The 18,021-nt window shown below is 44.0% G+C and overlaps 1 protein-coding gene across 1 annotated transcript; it reads left to right on the top strand.

The window, feature by feature from the left end:
- The first annotated feature begins 2,874 nt into the window (after positions 1–2,874).
- Positions 2,875–4,903, top strand: CBY3 (chibby family member 3). The gene is made up of 2 exons (XM_030211083.1): positions 2,875–2,932; positions 4,383–4,903. The coding sequence occupies exon 2, from the start codon at positions 4,430–4,432 to the stop codon at positions 4,874–4,876; it is 447 nt and encodes a 148-aa protein (XP_030066943.1). The 5' UTR covers positions 2,875–2,932; positions 4,383–4,429; the 3' UTR covers positions 4,877–4,903.
- Positions 4,904–18,021: the final 13,118 nt, after the last annotated feature.

Here is an 18,021-nt window from a genome sequence, read left to right as displayed (position 1 = left end):
GGCTCTCTCATTCTCCCTGTCTCTTCAGCTTGAAACCTTGGGGTCATCTTTGACTCCTCTCTCTCCTTCTCTACTCATATCCAGCAGATCGCCAAGACCTATCGTTTCTTTCTTTACAACATCCATAAAATCTGCCCCTTTCTTTCCGAGCACTCTACCAGAACCCTCATCCACACCCTTGTCACCTCTCGTTTAGACTACTGCAATCTGCTTCTTGCTGGCCTCCCACTTAGTCACCTCTCCCCTCTCCAGTCGGTTCAAAACTCTGCTGCCCGTCTCGTCTTCTGCCAGGGTCGCTTTACTCATACTACCCCTCTCCTCAGGTCACTTCACTGGCTCCCTATCCATTTTCGCATCCTGTTCAAACTTCTTCTACTAACCTATAAATGTACTCACTCTGCTGCTCCCCAGTATCTCTCCACACTTGCCCTTCCCTACACTCCTTTCCGTGCACTCCTTTCCATGGATAAATGCTTCTTATCTGTTCCCTTCTCCACTACTGCCAACTCCAGACTTCGCTCCTTCTGTCTTTCTGCACCCTACGCCTGGAATAGACTTCCTGAGCCCCTACGTCTTGCCCCATCCTTGACCACCTTTAAATCTAGATTGAAAGCCCACCTCTTTAACATTGCTTTTGACTTGTAACCACTCGCCTCCACCTACCCTCTTCTCCTCTTTCCTCTACACATTAATTGATCTGCTTGCTTTATTTTTGTATTAGATTGTAAGCTCTTTGAGCAGGGACTGTCTTTCTTCTATGTTTGTGCAGCGCTGCGTATGCTTTGTAGCGCTATAGAAATGCTAAATAGTAGTAAATAGTAGTAGTAGGATCCTCTGCCCCTTCAAAGAAGTGGTGATTTTCTCATGTTTCCTCATTTCCACATATACCCGGTACTAGGTATCCATTAGAAAAATGAAGGCAGATAAAGATCATATGGCCTATCCAGTCTGTCCATCCATGCCATCTACTCTTCCTATCACTCCCCTAGAGATCCTATGTTCTTGTCTCAAGCTTTCTCAAATTCAGATTCAGACAGAAGCTGTCAAGCAATGCCTGGTAGCTGCTGCAACTACCACAGAGATTGCTGCAAGAATGTTTCTCAAGGGCTAAGGTTGCAAAAGCCATTAGGATTCTCCTTGAATGTAAAATTCTGCATTATTACTTATAATTATTTACAAATTACTGGAGTTTCAAGGGTGCTTAACATGATTTACACCAGACAGTACAATAACTAACTGAATTATAAGTACTGCATTATGGAGACAGAATATTCAAAAGAAAAGAGAAGAACAGTCCACCACAAACAGTACAACAAAGAAACAGCAGAGGCAACTAAAAGAGGAAACATACACCAAGGTACACAATTCTCCTTTATTCAGAATCTTCAATCGACTCGATACTGGCCGTGTTTCCGCCTATTGGCCTGCATCAAGAGTCTGCTGGCCAATTCTTTCCCACAATCACATTCCTTTGAGGCTTCTCAAACATATACTTCCATATATTTGCTCAAAGGAGGCTCACCTTCTCCTAACAGGTTTCTGGGATAAGTGCTAGCATGAGTGGCCCATGTTAACAGTATTTGCTGGTTTCAGATCTTAGATGTGCAAGTATCAATAGGCTGAAAAGGCCAAAACATGGCCTGTGCTGAGTCGATTGAAGAATCTGAATAAAGGAGAATTGTGTACCTTCCTTGGTGTATTTTTCCTCTTTTGGTTGACTCTGCTGTTTCTTTGTTGACAGAATATTCAACAAATGAGATGAGGTTTCATCTGATTGATAAAGAATGAATGGTTCATGGAACAGACTGGATATTGCCTTTGCCCTATTGTAAAGTCTATGGAGAACTATGACAATGAGCGTCTCAACTCAACTTGCACATAACAGTGAGCCAAAGAATAAACTCCAGATAAAATGAAAGTCTGGCAACAATTCATGGCAATCTATTTAAGAAACCAAAATAAGATTTATGATTATTCCAGTTTGTCTTTATAGTTCTCAATATAAATGCTCTAAATTGATATTTAAATTGTAAACAACTTGCAGTATCAACAGAGCCTTTTAACTGCCTGTACTTTTGTAAACTAATGATGCACATTCATTTGAAACATTTCCCATATTGTTTCTTGTCATTTTTAACCTGAATGATAGGAAAAACTCCAATATGTCAGGTTTTTCCTGTGTTGTCAAGAATGCACCTTATTGCCCAATAATACGCACTAATTTATTAAGAGCCACTCTACTAGAGAATATTCAGTTCACGGCGGTTAGTATTTTTGTAAATGCTGACCACTGTGGACAGAATTAGCCCTGGATTTTCAATGCCAGGCCATGTCTGGGCACTAGCATTGAAAATCCAGGGCTAATTTGTTAGGTTCTAGCAGCTAGGTCCTACACAAGGATATCTGACCAGGTTCCGACCCCTCCATGATTTTGATCCCCCCCCCCCCCCCCCGAACATCCAGACATTCCCATTCCATTCCTCCACTAGGAACCTCTAATATGTCTAACAGTGTTTCCCAAGTCTGGTCCTGGAGTACCCCTTGCCAGTCAGGTTTTCAGAATATCCACAATGAATATACATGAAAGAGATTTGGAGGCAGTGTATGCAAATCAAGTTCATGCATATTCATTGTGGATATCCTGAAAACCTGACTGGCAAGGAAACACTGGTCTAACTTATGGATTGTCCAATACCAGCTTCCTCCTAGTTTGCAACAAAAGACTTGTCCTATGTTTATTTATCCTATGCGTAAAGCATTGAGAATCTATCTCCTGTAACATTGAATCCTTTTTTTCTACAGATAACCATTGTAAAGACACCACCAATAATTGACATCCACCTGGGCACCTGATACATGAATCTGTCTGGAGCATTTTGAGCTATCTAAAGTCTACACAAAAGACCTTTGGGAAGCCTTAAATATAAGATTGGTAGGATTGACAACTGGACCATTAATCTGAACAGATCCAGGGTCAGAAAAGATTGCATTCTATGTAACATCTTCCAAAAACTGATCTAATCATTGTGGAAATTTGAGCGTCACCTAAAAAAGACTGATCCCAAAACCATGCCAAATCTATAATTTCTTGAGACTTCAAAAGCACCTCGGCATAAATTCAAAGATGTGGTTATCTGATTTACTGTCCTGTCCAACATATAAATTTCAGTTTTCTGTTTGTTTAAAACAAACCCATTTCTAAATAACCACCCCTCAGTATTCCAGAAGTCTGAGTTCAAACTTTCCATCAATATTTCTTCTTCCCTTATCATCTGCATAAACCAATCCAGTAAATCCCAGCTGTTCAATCAAAAACCCAAAGGGCATAAAAAGATACTAGACAACACCCCTGTGGGACCCCACAAGGCCAAGTTGTAAATACACTTCTCCATAGCATGGAAACCCTGCACTACACATCATAGAATGTGGCTGATGCTTTGTCATTTGGAACTATTCAATAGAAGCAGGATGCCCTGGTTACTATAGCAACAGAATCCATACCAGAAGCCAACAGCACAGGAAGGAAGTACATACAGGTCAGTTACAGTCTAAAGTGTTCCCAGGCACATATAGATAGATATTGAGACATACCTTACAAAGGAGGGCCTGCAAAATAATGAAAGCAGGCAGAGCAGAGGACGATTTGGATAAGGACAAAGCACGTCAGAAGCAATGTAAGAGTACTAAATTAAGTTATAGACAAATTATTAAAGAAATGTTGCCATGGATAGCAAAATTAATCCCAAAAGGTTGCATATATTAGTCATCAATGAATGTGAAGGACATTTCAGATCCCTTTGTAGATCATGTGGTAAAAAAATGCATTAGACTTTGCTTCAGAATTTATAGTGGAAAAGGTGTTAAGGAAGATAAGCCATTAAAGATACTAGACTTTAACATCAGATTCAGAGTGGTGTGTGTAGTCATAAAGTTTGAAAAGAATGATTTGCATCTATTAAAAAAAGAAAAAAAACACTAGAACTTGAAAGTATATAACTGCTGCAATTAATGTCAGGAATCGGGGTTGGGGATTGTCCCTGAGCTAGTGATGGGAACATATAATCCCCATATTCAAAATTAATTTAAGTCAATGCAATTATACTCCAGTTATCCTACTGTGCACTACAAAGATAATTTTGGAGGTTATTATAAATGCATCACCAATCTACCTAAATTATAGAGGATAACCTCATATTTTTGAAAGAAAGGTTCTCTTGCTCAAATTATAGCAAAGGGAAACTGGGGAAAAGACACCATTATTCCCAGTTTTTAGGAAGTTCAATAGAGTCTGCTTAGCCTTAGACAACCATTTGTCTTTTAATTGTTTGGAGCTTTCATTCAGGATGGGCATTTGACTTCTCTTAAATTATATTATTTTGCAGTGATTCTGAAATCCCCTTTCCCATTCTTGCCTCTGACGTCCTCAACCATGGATATTGCTATTAACTTTAACCCCTACCTGATAAGGTCCTTGAGAAAATTCCACCCCAAGCGCTCTCCACTTCGCCGTGCAAACTCTGCCTCGACCTTCTATCTGCTCAACCACAAGGCACGACTGGAAGAACTCGGCCTGGAATATGGCCCGCCAAGTGTCCGTCTTAACGGCATGAAGTACGTCTTCAAGAATGGCACGTGGGTGAATGAAAGCCAGAACTACCCAGCCAAGCCATCCTACAAGAAGTTGCTAGCCAAGAACAAGGCCCTGATCGAGCAAAACAACTACCTGAAGTTGCAGATGGAGCTGTTGATGGACATGCTAACAGAGGCCACAGCACAGCTACATACCCTGGAAGATAAACTGGGGAGCAAAATCTACCTGAAAAGCAAAGGGATGAAGGAACCACGTCGGATCCTGATGCTACAGAGCAAAGAGTAAGCACATCTTCAGGAGATCCTGCTTAAAACCAGGATTAAGTAATAGGCACTTTACACTAGAATAGCCAGCACACTTGTTACAGTCAGCCTGATTAATGAATCATGTACAAGCATCAATGGTTTCTGCATTATTATTTCAATTATAATTTTGGCTTGTTTTTCAGCTGTTTTGTCAGTTCAGAGCTTAAAGAGGTATTTTCATGCACAGAGCAGGTATGGCTTACCGTCCAGTCAGGTGAGCTTCTCCCCTGTACCTGTGAGATAGACATAGTCTATACATTTATGCCAATGCCAATTCCAAGCTAGCTTACTATGGAATGTGAAATTGGAGCTTTATTGCTAATGACAATATCCATTTTGTGATAACAGCCAGAACTGTTTGAGATATCAGCGCAACCTCTACTTCTCACAATGAGGGAAGAAATTCTGATATCACTGCAGCTGCCGCATCACAGAGTCTGTTTGGTTCTAAAAGACAGAAGTAGGTGGCACATTATGGACTAACCCTTTTATTGATGCATGAATTTTCAATGACTAGAGATAATTTTATCTGAAAGATCATACCTTAATAAGGGGCACTTTTACTAAGATGTGTTAGAAGCTAATGTGCACCTGAAGCAGTTTAAAATGGCATACCAGGGGACACGCTCAGACATCCTGTGGTGCCATTTTAGCATGTGCTAATCCACATGCTCAAAAGGTTTTTTGGAGGGGTATTTATTTAGATTTTGCTCACACCTTTTTCAGTAGCAGCTCAAGATGAGTTACATTCAGGTACTCTGGATATTTCTCTGTCTCAGGAGGGCTCACAATTTAAGTTTCTACCTGAGGAAATGGAGGGTGAAGTGACTTGCCCAAGATCACAAGGTGCAGCAGTGAGATTTGAACTGGCCACCTCTGGATTGTAAAACTGGTGCTCTAACCACTAGGCCACTCCTCCACTCAATGTGGATGGCAGGGGGTGTTCCTGTGCTAATCAGTTAGCACAACTACATTACCATGTGCTAACTGGTTAGCGCAGGATTGCTGCAGGAACCCTTGCCACCTACAAAATGGGTGGCGGTAAGTGCTCATTCGGTAATTTTTTTAAATGGCTGCACGCTAATGGCAACATTAGTACATGGCCATTAATACAAAAAATGGAAAATCGACTATTTTACAGCTGTGGCAAAAATGGTCTTAGCGTGTGGGAAAAACCCGTGCTAAGGCCATTTTTTTGCCACAGCTTAGTAAAAAGGCCCCTCAATTGGTTAGTCTATAAGGTGCCACCTTCCTTTGTTGTTGTTTTTTTACATCGGACTAAGATGACTACACCTTTTAAAGGTTTTGGTTTGAAATGGTCATGAGTACTTTTCTTCTGGCCGAGGATAATTTAAAGAAAACTTTCCTCTGGGTAAATCAGTGTCTTGCCTATACAAATAGACATTTATAAATTTGCTTGGAGGCATACACAAGATAAAGTACACACTATTGATGCATAGCACATACTGTACTTTCACATGGAATGAGCATAGTTGTTCTTGGGGATGGAGCTGGGGTGGAGGCGGAGCTTCAAGATGTACATATGTTATATGTACGTATCTGCAGAAATTTAGGTGGGGCATTGCGCCCTTCCTCACAGCAGGTCTAAATGTCTGTGTCTTCTGTGATTGTTGACATCTTCTCTCTGGGGGACTGAAAAAAATTCTAATCCACTCTATCCTTACTTCTAAGTGGAGTACAAATCTACGTACATAAGCATAACATAAGACATAAAAGGACAAAATACAATTCAATTTAAAAACAGAAACTACATTGCTAAATGGTTATTTCTTTAAAAAGAAAACAGTATGCAGTCTTTTAATATCAGTCTAGACAGCCAAAGCCTCATTAAAAAGAATTGCCTTCATTATCTTTTTGTAACCCCTGGTTGTATATGTGGTTAGGTGGTTGCCTAAGGTAAGCCCAGTGGAGTAGGGACAGAGCTACAAGATTATACTTCTTGGTGGAGGGACAGAGCCAGGATTGGTTTACACCAGAAGGCTGAATAAGCAGGATCAGACTTTTTACAAACTCCATACAATAACTCAGTTGATACAATGTCTCTTGTCTAAACCAGAACCTTTACTGAAAACTTGCTTGAAGTTCACAGTACAACAAAAATAACTTAAACATAAGAATTGCCATACTGGAACAGACTGAAGGTCCATCAAGCCCAGTATCCAGAATATTTTAACTGAGGTTTTAACTTTGTACAGAACACTCCTTCCTCTCAAAAGATGTTAAACTGTTACAGTTGAATTTGTACAGCTCTTCTAAATGGTATCTGTCAGTGCAGGTGATAAATACATGTGAAAGATGGTTATCAATGCTGTTTACCTTATTCTCTCAGCAGGCAGACAAGTACAGATTAGATGGCAACAGTCCTGGAGTTGTTAAGGTTTAACAGTTTTTATTCAGGATCAAAAAACAAATCAACATTGAACAACTAAACAACAGGATGAAACAAAAATATTGAGCGATTACATAACAATAACCATACTTGGCATAATAATAAGCAAAAACAGCATACAGCAAAGAGCTGGAGGCAGATGCACTAAACCTTAATGACCCTGTAACGACCCCCTTAATGAAGAAATTTTCAACCGTAGCATGCATTAAAGGCCATTTTCCGAAGACGCTTGCAGCTAACGAAAACGGAATGCAAAAGAGTAAATTACCATTGAAATGTTGACAATTTGGAATGCACTAACCATACCGAAGATTGCAACGATTCATTTACCGTCTACAATTTTACGTGAGCTCAGACTTGTCGTTAAGGCCTGAGCTGTCATCTCTCCGCTTCCCCCTGCACAGGGCTGCTTAGAGGGGGGGACAGGGGGGACAAAAGTCCCGGGGCCCGGGCCTCCAGGGGGGCCCAGCGCTGCCGCCGCCTGGCCCGCCCTGGAACTAACCTTAAGCCTCCTTTCACTTCGCAGCAAGCAGCAGCAGCAGCAGGTCAGGCCACTCCTTCCTTCCATGTCCCGCCCTCGCCTGACATAACGTCCGCGAGGGCGGGGCACGGAAGGAAGGAGGAGAGGTCTGCCCTGCCACTGCTTGCTGCGAAGTGAAAGAAGGCTTAAGGTTAGTTCCGAGGGCCCGGCCCGATAGCGGGTGGAGGGGGGCCCAGCGACCTTGGGTGGGTGGGTGCGGGGGGGCCTGGCGATCTCAGGTGGGCGGCAACCTTGGGTGGGCGGTGACCTCAGGTGAGGGGGACCCAGGGGCAGCCTTGTCCTGGGCCCGGCTCCGGCTCTCGGCGGCCCTGCACTGTTAGCGTTGAGCATTGGGAAGTTAAGGGAGAAGAACATGCCTGGTGTATGCACACAAGAGCTGTGCTGTAGCACAGATCTTGTGTTCATTCTCGGTCAGAACCAGAGGCTGGAGGCGATGACAGCAGGGATGGTATTGCTCAGGTAAATATTTAAAAGATGGAACCTTTTGCATTAACTTCCTGAGTAACCCCACTGAAAGCTCTGCAGGCAGCTATCTTTTTCATACCTGCCATTTTTAACTGCGCTCCCCATGTCATCCTTCTGCAGTGGGCTTTTCTTAGCGCTTAGATGACGTGGAGGGGCATAATCAAAAGGGACGCCCAAGTTTTGCTGAAGACATCCTCGCAAAACATCCCGGTGGAGGGGCAGGGAAACGCGTATTATCAAAACAAGATGGACGTCCATCTTTCGTTTCGATATTACGGTCAGGGACGCCCAAATCTTGAAATTTAGGTCATCCTTAGAGATGGTCATCCCTAGATTTGGTCATTTCTGATTTTTGGCGATAATGGAAACCAAGGACGCCCATCTCAGAAACGACCAAATGAAAGCCCTTTGGTCATGGGAGGAGCCAGCATTCGTAGTACACTGGTCCCCCTCACATGCCAGGACACCAACTAGGCACCCTAGGGGGCACTGCAATGGACTTCATAAATTGCTCCCAGGTACATAGCTCCCTTTTTGTGTGCTGAGCCCCCAAACCCACTACCCACAACTGTACACCAGTACCATAGCCCTTATAGGTGAAGGGGGGCACCTAGATGTGGGTACAGTGGGTTTGTGATGGGTTTTGGGGGGCTCACATTTACCATCACAAATGTAACAGGTGGGGGGGGATGGGCCTGGGTCCGCCTGCCTGAAGTGCACTGCACCCACTAAACTGCTCCGGGGACCTGCATACTGCTGTGATGGACCCGAGTATGACATTTGAGGCTGGCAAAAAATATTTTGAAAGATTTTTTTGAGGGTGGGAGGGGGTTAGTGACCACTGGGGGAGTAAGGGGAAGTGATCCTCGATTCTCTCCGGTGGTCATCTGGTCAGTTTGGGCACCTTTTTGTGGCTTGGTTGTAAGAAAAACAGGACCAGGTAAAGTCGTACAAGTGCTCGTCAGGGACTCCTTTTTTTTCCATTATGGGTCGAGGATGCCCATGTGTTAGGCACGCCCAAGTCCCACCTTCGCTATGCCTCCGACATGCCTCCATGAACTTTGGACGTCTCCGCGATGGAAAGCAGTTGGGGACGCCTAAAATCAGCTTTCGATTATGCCGATTTGGGTGACCCTGTGAGGACGCCCATCTTCCGATTTGTGTCAAAAGATGGGCGTCCTTCTCTTTCAAAAATGAGCCTGAGAGGCTCCCATCTGCTTAGAAGACAAACTAGTAGAGGAAGATTCAGCAGAAATCTTCTCTTTCAAACCTTCACTGCCATCCCTGATCGGGTGGTAAGTTTTATGCAGTAAGGGCACTGTCTACTTCTGTGCTGTTCTTTAAGCATTGGGGCTAAAGGGATATAAGATGAACTCAGGTACATTTACATGTGATTTGCAGCCATCTTTGGTGCAGGTGTTATTTCCCAAATTAGTGCTCCTGATTCAAGGAGTGAGAGGTCAGTACTGCATTGGGGGGGGGGGGGGGCAAAGTGGTGCTGCATGGGGAGGCAAGGAGGGAATGAGGTGCTGGACAGGTAGAGAAGAGAGATCCAATGAGGAGTGTGAGGAAAAAGGCATGGAGAGGGAAGAGGTGCTGGACTTGGGAGGGGGGGGGGGGGCAAGGAAAGAGAGAGGTCCAGGACCTGTGGGGAATGAAGGAAGAAGGAGAGGTGCTGGTCTTGCAAAGGGGAGACAGAACAGGAGTAAGGGAAGAGAGAGGAACACTTGCTGGACTTTGGTGGGGGGGGGGGGGGGGGGGGGGGGAGGATGCAGAGGAAGAGATGCTGGCCAGGAGAGAGAGACAGGATGGTTAGAAAGAGAGAGAGAAAGAGAGGCTGGCATGTGGGGGTGGAGGGAATAGGGACACAGATGTAGAGCTGCCAAGGGGGCCGATCCACTCAGTGGGAGATTTAGGGTCTGCCCCCAGCCCACCCCAGCTCTGCCCCACCCTGCTCATTGATCCACCCAACCACCCACAACTCCGCCCCTTTCTCTGCTCCAGCACAGCTGATTTGCAGCCAGCGGCTACAGGAGTGGTCTCCCCCAATCCAGCGGCAATAGGAAACGCCTTCATAAAACTTCATCTCTTGCTGCCGTGGGGCGTGAAATCAGCGGTAGCAGGAGTTGGTGCTTTATGAAGGCGCAGGCGCTTCCTGCTGTCGCTGGATGGGAGGCCAGTCAGTGTGAGATACAAGGAACTTCCTGCTGTTGCTGAAAGTGGGAGACTTGGCAGGTCTGGAGATGGGAAATGCTCAACATAGTGGGATAACAGGGGTGTTACTGGGTCAGATAGGAATACAGAGAGAAGATGGATGGTGAACATGGAAAAAAAAAGAAGCGCCAATGGACAAGGAGACTCTGGCAAGACAGTTAAGAAAAGAAAGAAGAAAGCAGAAATTAGAGACAAGAACCAACACAATAAGAAAAATGAAATGACCAGACAAGAAAGGTAAAAAAAAATGTGTATTTGTCATTTATTGATTGGAAAATGTCAGTTTTTGGAATGTGCATCTGCCATAACTAGTTTTAGACATGGCAGGGGCCCGCAAGAAAAATTTCAGTCATTGGCTTTCAGTCTACAGCATTGTGGTGGTAAATCTCCAGCATTGGGATGGGCTACTCTTTGCATCTCTGCCTATCCCCCCATCCATATTTAGCATCTCTCCTCTGTGTCCCTTTCCCTCCCTTTGTGTCCAGTTTTGCCCCTTTGTGTTCCTGTCCCTGTTCCCTCCATGGTCACCATCTCTTCTGTGTTTCTGTCCCTCCCTATGCTCAGCATCATCTGCCCCCCTCTCTCCTCTGGTCCAGTCTCTTTCTATCTCTTCTCTCTGCTCCCTCTCCAGTCCAGCATCTACCCTCTCTTTTTGCTCCAGGTCTCTCTCTCTTCCCTCTGCCCTCCCTCAAGTTTAGCACCTTCCAGCCAGTTTGGTATCTGTCCATCCCCACCTCTGCTCCCGGGTCTGGTATCAGGGCTGCCGAGAGGGATGGGGCAAGATTCCCCGGACTCGGCCTCCAAGGAAGGACCGGAGTTAGCGATGAAAACAGATTGTTCTGCTGGCCAAAGGTCCTTCTTCCTGCCACATCCTGCCTAAGCGGAAACAGGAAGTTACTTCACAGGAGGCAGGAGCGGCAGGAAGAAGGATCTGTAGCTGGCAGAGCACTCTGTTTCATTCACTGCTGTGGGAGGGGGCGGCAGTGGTGGTGGGGAGAGCGTCAGTGGTGGCAGTGGGGTGGCGCGGCGGTGGTGGTGGGGGAGCAGCAGTGGTGCCTTGAAGATTGTTTGCCCCAAGTCCAGCTTTGTCTCTTGGCGGCCCTGTCTGGCATCTCTCCCCACCTCCAAGACTCCACACATTGCAACAGAGAATGCAGCAGAGACAGCTTGAAAGCTGCCACACTGGCCAGCAGGGCCTTCCCTCTGCCACGTCCCTTCCATAGGAAGTTGCATAAGGGAGACAGGACATGGCAGATTTCAGGCTGTCTTTCCTATGAGCCCTGTTGCAGCATTTGGAGGCGAGGGGGGGAGGCTCACTTAATGACAGCTATACCCCTGCTTCTTGCCATGTGCCACTGGAGAGAACTGTGCCTGCAGTGAAAGAGAGGTAGAGCCTGTTACTGATATTAGTTCATGATGCAAGTTAGGCCCATGCCTAGGCCTGCAAGAATAAAAAGGAATGCACTGATTTTTCCTGAATTCCAGCTGTTTCATTGGTGACACAAGAATGCAAAATGTTTACAAAAAGTCAGAAGCGGCCAGATTTAATATATGGCACCCAAATTTAAGCACCATTATGACCCACGCTAAAATAGTATCCTCAAAGAGCATCCTTTACGGAATGGTAGCTTGGTGAGCTTCCCATGCCTAACTTGGGGCACGAGCACTTATATCAGCCAAAATCTGGTGTAAATCCTTGTGCCCAACTGATGACAGTTGGATGCACAAATCCAAGTATTCTACATCGCACCTAATTTCTAGGAACACCCCTGACTATGGCCACATCCCCTTTTGAGTTGCACACTATGAAATTTTGGTGCCCATGTTAGAGAATAGGGCGTAGGGCAGATCTCTTTGTAACGCCAAAGGAGAACCAATTAACACCAATAATTGATTGTTAACACCTCATTAACGCCTGTGTTTACAAAGGCACATTTTAGGCGCATTAGCATTTTTAATGCGCATTAAACGCTAACGCGCATCAAATGCTAACCTACCTATAGGAATGTATTGGCACGTTAGCGTTTAACGTGCCTTAACTTTAAAGGTGCGTTAAAAACGCTAATGCACCTTAGTATAAAGAATTAGTTTACACACCCAATTTTGGGCTACCTATACAGAATCTGGGAAAAGAAGTGGAGAAAACAAACAGGGTCCAGGTTTTTCACTCCTATGGGTGATTGAAAACACATTCATTAAGCTGATTACTGGTTCGATGAAATGTGGTCATGTTACTCCTCTCCTTAGGGATGGGCACTGGCTCCCAATAAATCATTGGATTTCCCACGAAATTCTTCTTCTTGTCTTCAAGATTAGGTCTACAGGCCTTCCAGCATTTTTAGCTAGCTTTTTTTTTAATTATTTTTTTATTAAAGAGGGGAGCATTGGAGAATACAAACAAGTGAATACAATAGCGTACAAAAAGGAGGAACAGAATCAATTAGCAGCTATCACTAACATGCCCCTCAGAACCTAATATAAAGGAGCCAACCATGTCTGTACATATACATTCCACAAAAAATCAGGAAGAACAAATCCACAAACCAAGTTAAACCTTAAACTCACTATATTAAACTTGGGTTCAAAATAATTTATCTTTTTTTATTTTTATGTATGCACTTTAAAAAAATACTATAAAGTGTTTTAAATTATTTTAAATGTGCTCATACCATACCGTTTACACCCATTATATCCCCAAGAGGAATATGTGGTGGTGTCACAATGGAACCATCATTGCACATATGATGTTCCACCTCCTAATATTTGTGTATGTACATACAGCTGAGCCCAAGTAGATCTTAATCACCGGTGTATGCGTATATTTATAATACATATGTATAGGTCATAAACTACTCACATTAAATATTGCTAGACTTGAGCTCAAACCTCCACCCATAAATTATGGTGCTTTCCTTATTACCATCTAATACATGGATAATACAACATACCATTCAACATTTGTTTGAACCTAAAGGAGGTAAATGTTAATTCATGACACCCTGATCTCACTTCCCCCACATATCTTACATAAACCAACCCACAATGCGATATACACCCATATTCACATAATTATTTCACTTCCCTTGGGGTATATTGTGCTTGTGCTTCATTAAACTCACATATCATTCATCCATTCCAATCTTGCCATCAAAATAACTGCTCCCTTTAACTCTGGCCGAGTTTCAAAAGTCTTCATCAGAAAGGGAAAAATACTAATCTTTTAAACCAATTTACAGGCATCATAAATCCCCCGGGTAGGATCGCCTCTGGAACCCTTCCTCACTCCACGGAGAGCCATTTACCTCCTTTAAGTTCAAACAAATGTTGAATGGTATGTTTTATTATCCATGTATTAGATGGTAATAAGGAAAGCACCATAATTTATGGGTGGAGGTTTGAGCTCAAGTCTAGCAATATTTAATGTGAGTAGTTTATGACCTATACATATGTATTATAAATATACGCATACACCGGTGATTAAGATCTACTTGGGCTCAGCTGTATGTACATACACAAATATTAGGAGGTGGAACATCATATGTGCAATGATGGTTCCATTGTGACACCACCACATATTCCTCTTGGGGATATAATGGGTGTAAACGGTATGGTCTGAGCACATTTAAAATAATTTAAAACACTTTATAGTATTTTTTTAAAGTGCATACATAAAAATAAAAAAAGATAAATTATTTTGAACCCAAGTTTAATATAGTGAGTACATATACATTAACAGCATAAAACTGAGGGAAAAAAGAAAAGTCTCCAACTCCCTCCAACTTTTAAACAAGTGCAACCCCAATCCATCCATCCCAACCCAAGCATTCTAACACCACACAACCAAATCCTTCATCACCATTCAACCACTAACTCACTAACACCCCACGCAACAGTCAGACCAAAGTGGCAAACATCAAGGTATAGAGAGGAAAGAACAAGCAAGAACCAAGAAAGACTCAAAAAGGCACACAAAAATAAATGAATGGGAGGGTAAAAACACACAGCACTTAAAGGAGGCACCATCACCAATACCACAGTGTGCAAGGGGGGAGACCCTGAACGCAACTACTGGCCCCCATCTCTACTGAGTTGTTGTTTCTTTGCCTCTTTCCTATCGTACTTTGTAGTTCCTTATATCACCTCCCCCCCACCTCCCCTTTCTCATTCATTGGTATTCTGTTCCTACTGTCCTTCCTCGTCCTATTTTTAATGTTGTACACTGCATTGATGGTTTCCGATTTGTGGTACTGCAAGCTTTGAGTAAATTTGAAACTTAAGATACTCTAATTGTTAGGCTGCCCTTTTTACAAAAATGGAAAATGCTGTCAATTTTTAACCTGAACATACAGACACTTGGGGGTGGGGGTAGGTTGTCATAGTGGAAAAGGAGAAGAGCAAAGATATAAATCTGATGAAGAGAGAAGGAGAGAGTTAAAGATGAGGAGGGATGAGAACAAGCTGTATCCCATTTGCAGACAAACAAACAGAGAAGAGAAAGGAAATTGCAGTATGGAGCTGTGACACAGAAAATAGAAATTAAAATAAATGTCTCCTGGGTGGAGTTGTTGAAGCTCAACAGATAAGAAGGAAATTCCGTTGATTATGAAAATTAAGGTTAAAGTCTAATTCAAAGTCAACTAAATGCCTCTGCTTCCTTTGAAAGGGGCCTAGGAAGTGAGGTCAACCTGTTTGTCTAACAAGTTTTTTGCTTTTGTGGAACTTCTTCTGTCTACATTTCTCTGGCACTCTTTCGTCCACGTATCTGTCTTTCCCTGCTTCAGTGCACATGTGCTTTATTTATTTGGAAGTCTCTCCTCACCGTTTTAAAAATTTTATCCAGCCCAAATAAATTAGAAAGAAATTATACATGAGGTTGAAAAAAATATATGTCTGTCTGTCTACCTGGGGCCAAAATAACTCTCTGCAAATTTAATGGAACAGGACCAAATTTGCAATAAAGGAAAATAGGCAAGATCAGACCCAAGATTCCAGATAAATAAAGCCCTTCAAAAAATGGCCCAATGCATTTCTAAGAGAGGCCGTTCCAGCTACTGTAACATCCAGACATTGATTCAACGTAATGCAGCGGTTAGGACAGGGCTTCCCAAAATGTGGGTCACAAAATTTGTGTTTGGGCTCATGACTTAGGCAGGTCAAAACAATTCTTATTGGCTTATGTCTCCCGATGAACCTGTGCTACAATTAGACCTGCATGGGTTCCATGGAAGGCAGAGGATAATGACACCATTGGCTATGGTGCTTTAGGAGGGTTGGGAGCAGTAGCTTGAATGGAAAGATAGGGCTCAGAGGGTCATACGCTTTCTGTGGTCATGATAATGGGGTTGCAGTCACAGAAAGTTTGATAAGCACTGGTGCCCCAATGCTCAGAAGCATAGAGGTCACTGGTGCCAGGCTAGCGCCCGCATTTACCAGAACGCAATGCTCAGAGGCCCTTACCATGGGAAACAACAAGCTCGCTCACGATCAGCACAAATAGCATGCTAATGTAATCAAAAGGATGTAAATGGGGTAATTTCCTATTCCATCCAATGCTCAGAGAACAGCGCACTTCACAAGGGTGCCCTTACTGCCAGAAAGCTAATCCCAGCTCAGAGCTGGCATTAGGGTGTCTGAAGAGGCGGAGAAGCGATTTTGAAGCAGAGGAGACCGTGTCCTGCATGCAGTAACAAGAAGCATGACCCTGGCCGACCATGGATACCAACTGAACCAATCTGGAAACTCCTTTTACCCAATCTTACAAAGCCAGAGTAGAGAAAAGTACTGCAGACAAGCTTCTTTCCCCTTTCACTGTGATGTACCTGTCAGCCCAAGGGAAACCAGTACTTGCAGATCCTTTGTACAAACCTCTGCCACACAGTTTCTTTTTACTGCTCATTCCTTTTATACCACAGGCAAATTCCTTAAAATTCCGGTGGCCTGGCTTTCATATGCGATTCAAATCCATCAATCCTCCCCATCTCTTCCCCTTGGCCATGCAGGACTCCCTGCTCCCGGGTTTGACTGGGCATGAGCCCAAGAGCTTTGCTTAAATTGCTTATCGCATGGCTCTTGTGTGCATGCCCAGGCACAATCCTTCCCCTTAACTTCTTGATGCTCAATGCTAACAGTGCACAGATGATTTGCATACAATTAGCATTGAGCATTAGAAAGATTTTTTTCTGCGTTGTTCCGGAGCTAGTGTCTGGTGCTGTTCCATACAGTACCAGAGTTTTGAGCATCGGACCCGGGTTAGCGAACTGCACTTAATTGCCCTCCCCTCTCATTTCCTCTCACTGCTTAGCAAACAGAGAACATACACACAGACACATAATCACAGGCAAATCACACACACAAACACATATGCAAGGACACAGACACATGAACAGACACACACACAACAGATAAATACATAATGACACACAAACAAAACAGACACACATGCAGAATGGTTGAAAATAATTCCATGAAGCATGCTTCACATGTTTTTTTTCCCACCATGCAACCCTATCCCCTATCCTCTACCCCTACTGCTACTCCCCTGTCCCTGCTGGGCAGGCTCTTAGTGATTCAAATGTGTATTTAATTACCATTGTTGTTAATTCTACTGTGAAACCTAATGACTGAACCATATAGCTTTCCTAATGGTTGCTATGTACAGTGCCTGGATTTTGTAGTTTGCTATGGTTGCTATGTATATGACTGGTCTACTGGCACCCTGTAGTTATACTATAAAATCCATCCTTTGAAATTTGTTGACAGTGATATCTAATGATAATATATATTATCATATTTGGTTTCATTTTATTATTCATTCCAAACCAATGGAATGTTTAGGTACCACTTCAAACTATCTTTCTCCTTTCTTTTCCAGGGCAGAGATGCACACGGAGACAATACAGTGACACAGATGATGCAATCACATGCACACACATTTGCACTGCAGATACTAACACACCAGGGGCATAGCTAGGTGGGGCCACGGGGGCCTGGACCCCCCAGATTTAGTCCGGGCCCTAGGTTCTGCTGGTGGGGGTCCTCAACCCCTGCCAGCCGAAGTCTTCTTCAGCACCGGTCTCCAGCGCGCCGTGTTCGCTGATCTGTGCTTTCTTGAGTCCTGACGTCCTGCATGTTCCTTTAAGTGAAACTGAGCATGCTCGGTTTCACTTAAAGGAACGTGCAGGTGCGCCGCATTCGCTGATCTGTGCTTTCTTCCTCCTGACATCCTGCAGGACATCAGGACTCAAGAAAGCACAGCAGTGAATGCAGTGCGCCTGAGACCGACGCTGAAGAAGACTTCGGCTGGCGGGGGTTGGGGACCCCCGCCAGCAAAGGTACCTTGCAGAGGTGGTGGTGGCAGCGGGGGGGGGGGGGGGGGGGGGGGGGGGTTAGAAGTGGTGGGGGAGGGGTGGCGGCTGGGGGAGGCAGCCTAAAATGTGCTCCCCCCCACTTTGGCCTCTGGACCCCCCTCCTGCCAAGGTCTGGCTATGCCACTGCA

The sequence above is a fragment of the Microcaecilia unicolor genome, chromosome 8 (genome assembly GCF_901765095.1).
Source record: "Microcaecilia unicolor chromosome 8, aMicUni1.1, whole genome shotgun sequence".
In the NCBI taxonomy this organism is placed as follows: Eukaryota; Metazoa; Chordata; class Amphibia; order Gymnophiona; family Siphonopidae; genus Microcaecilia; species Microcaecilia unicolor.
This window is presented reverse-complemented; position numbering and strand designations above follow the sequence as displayed.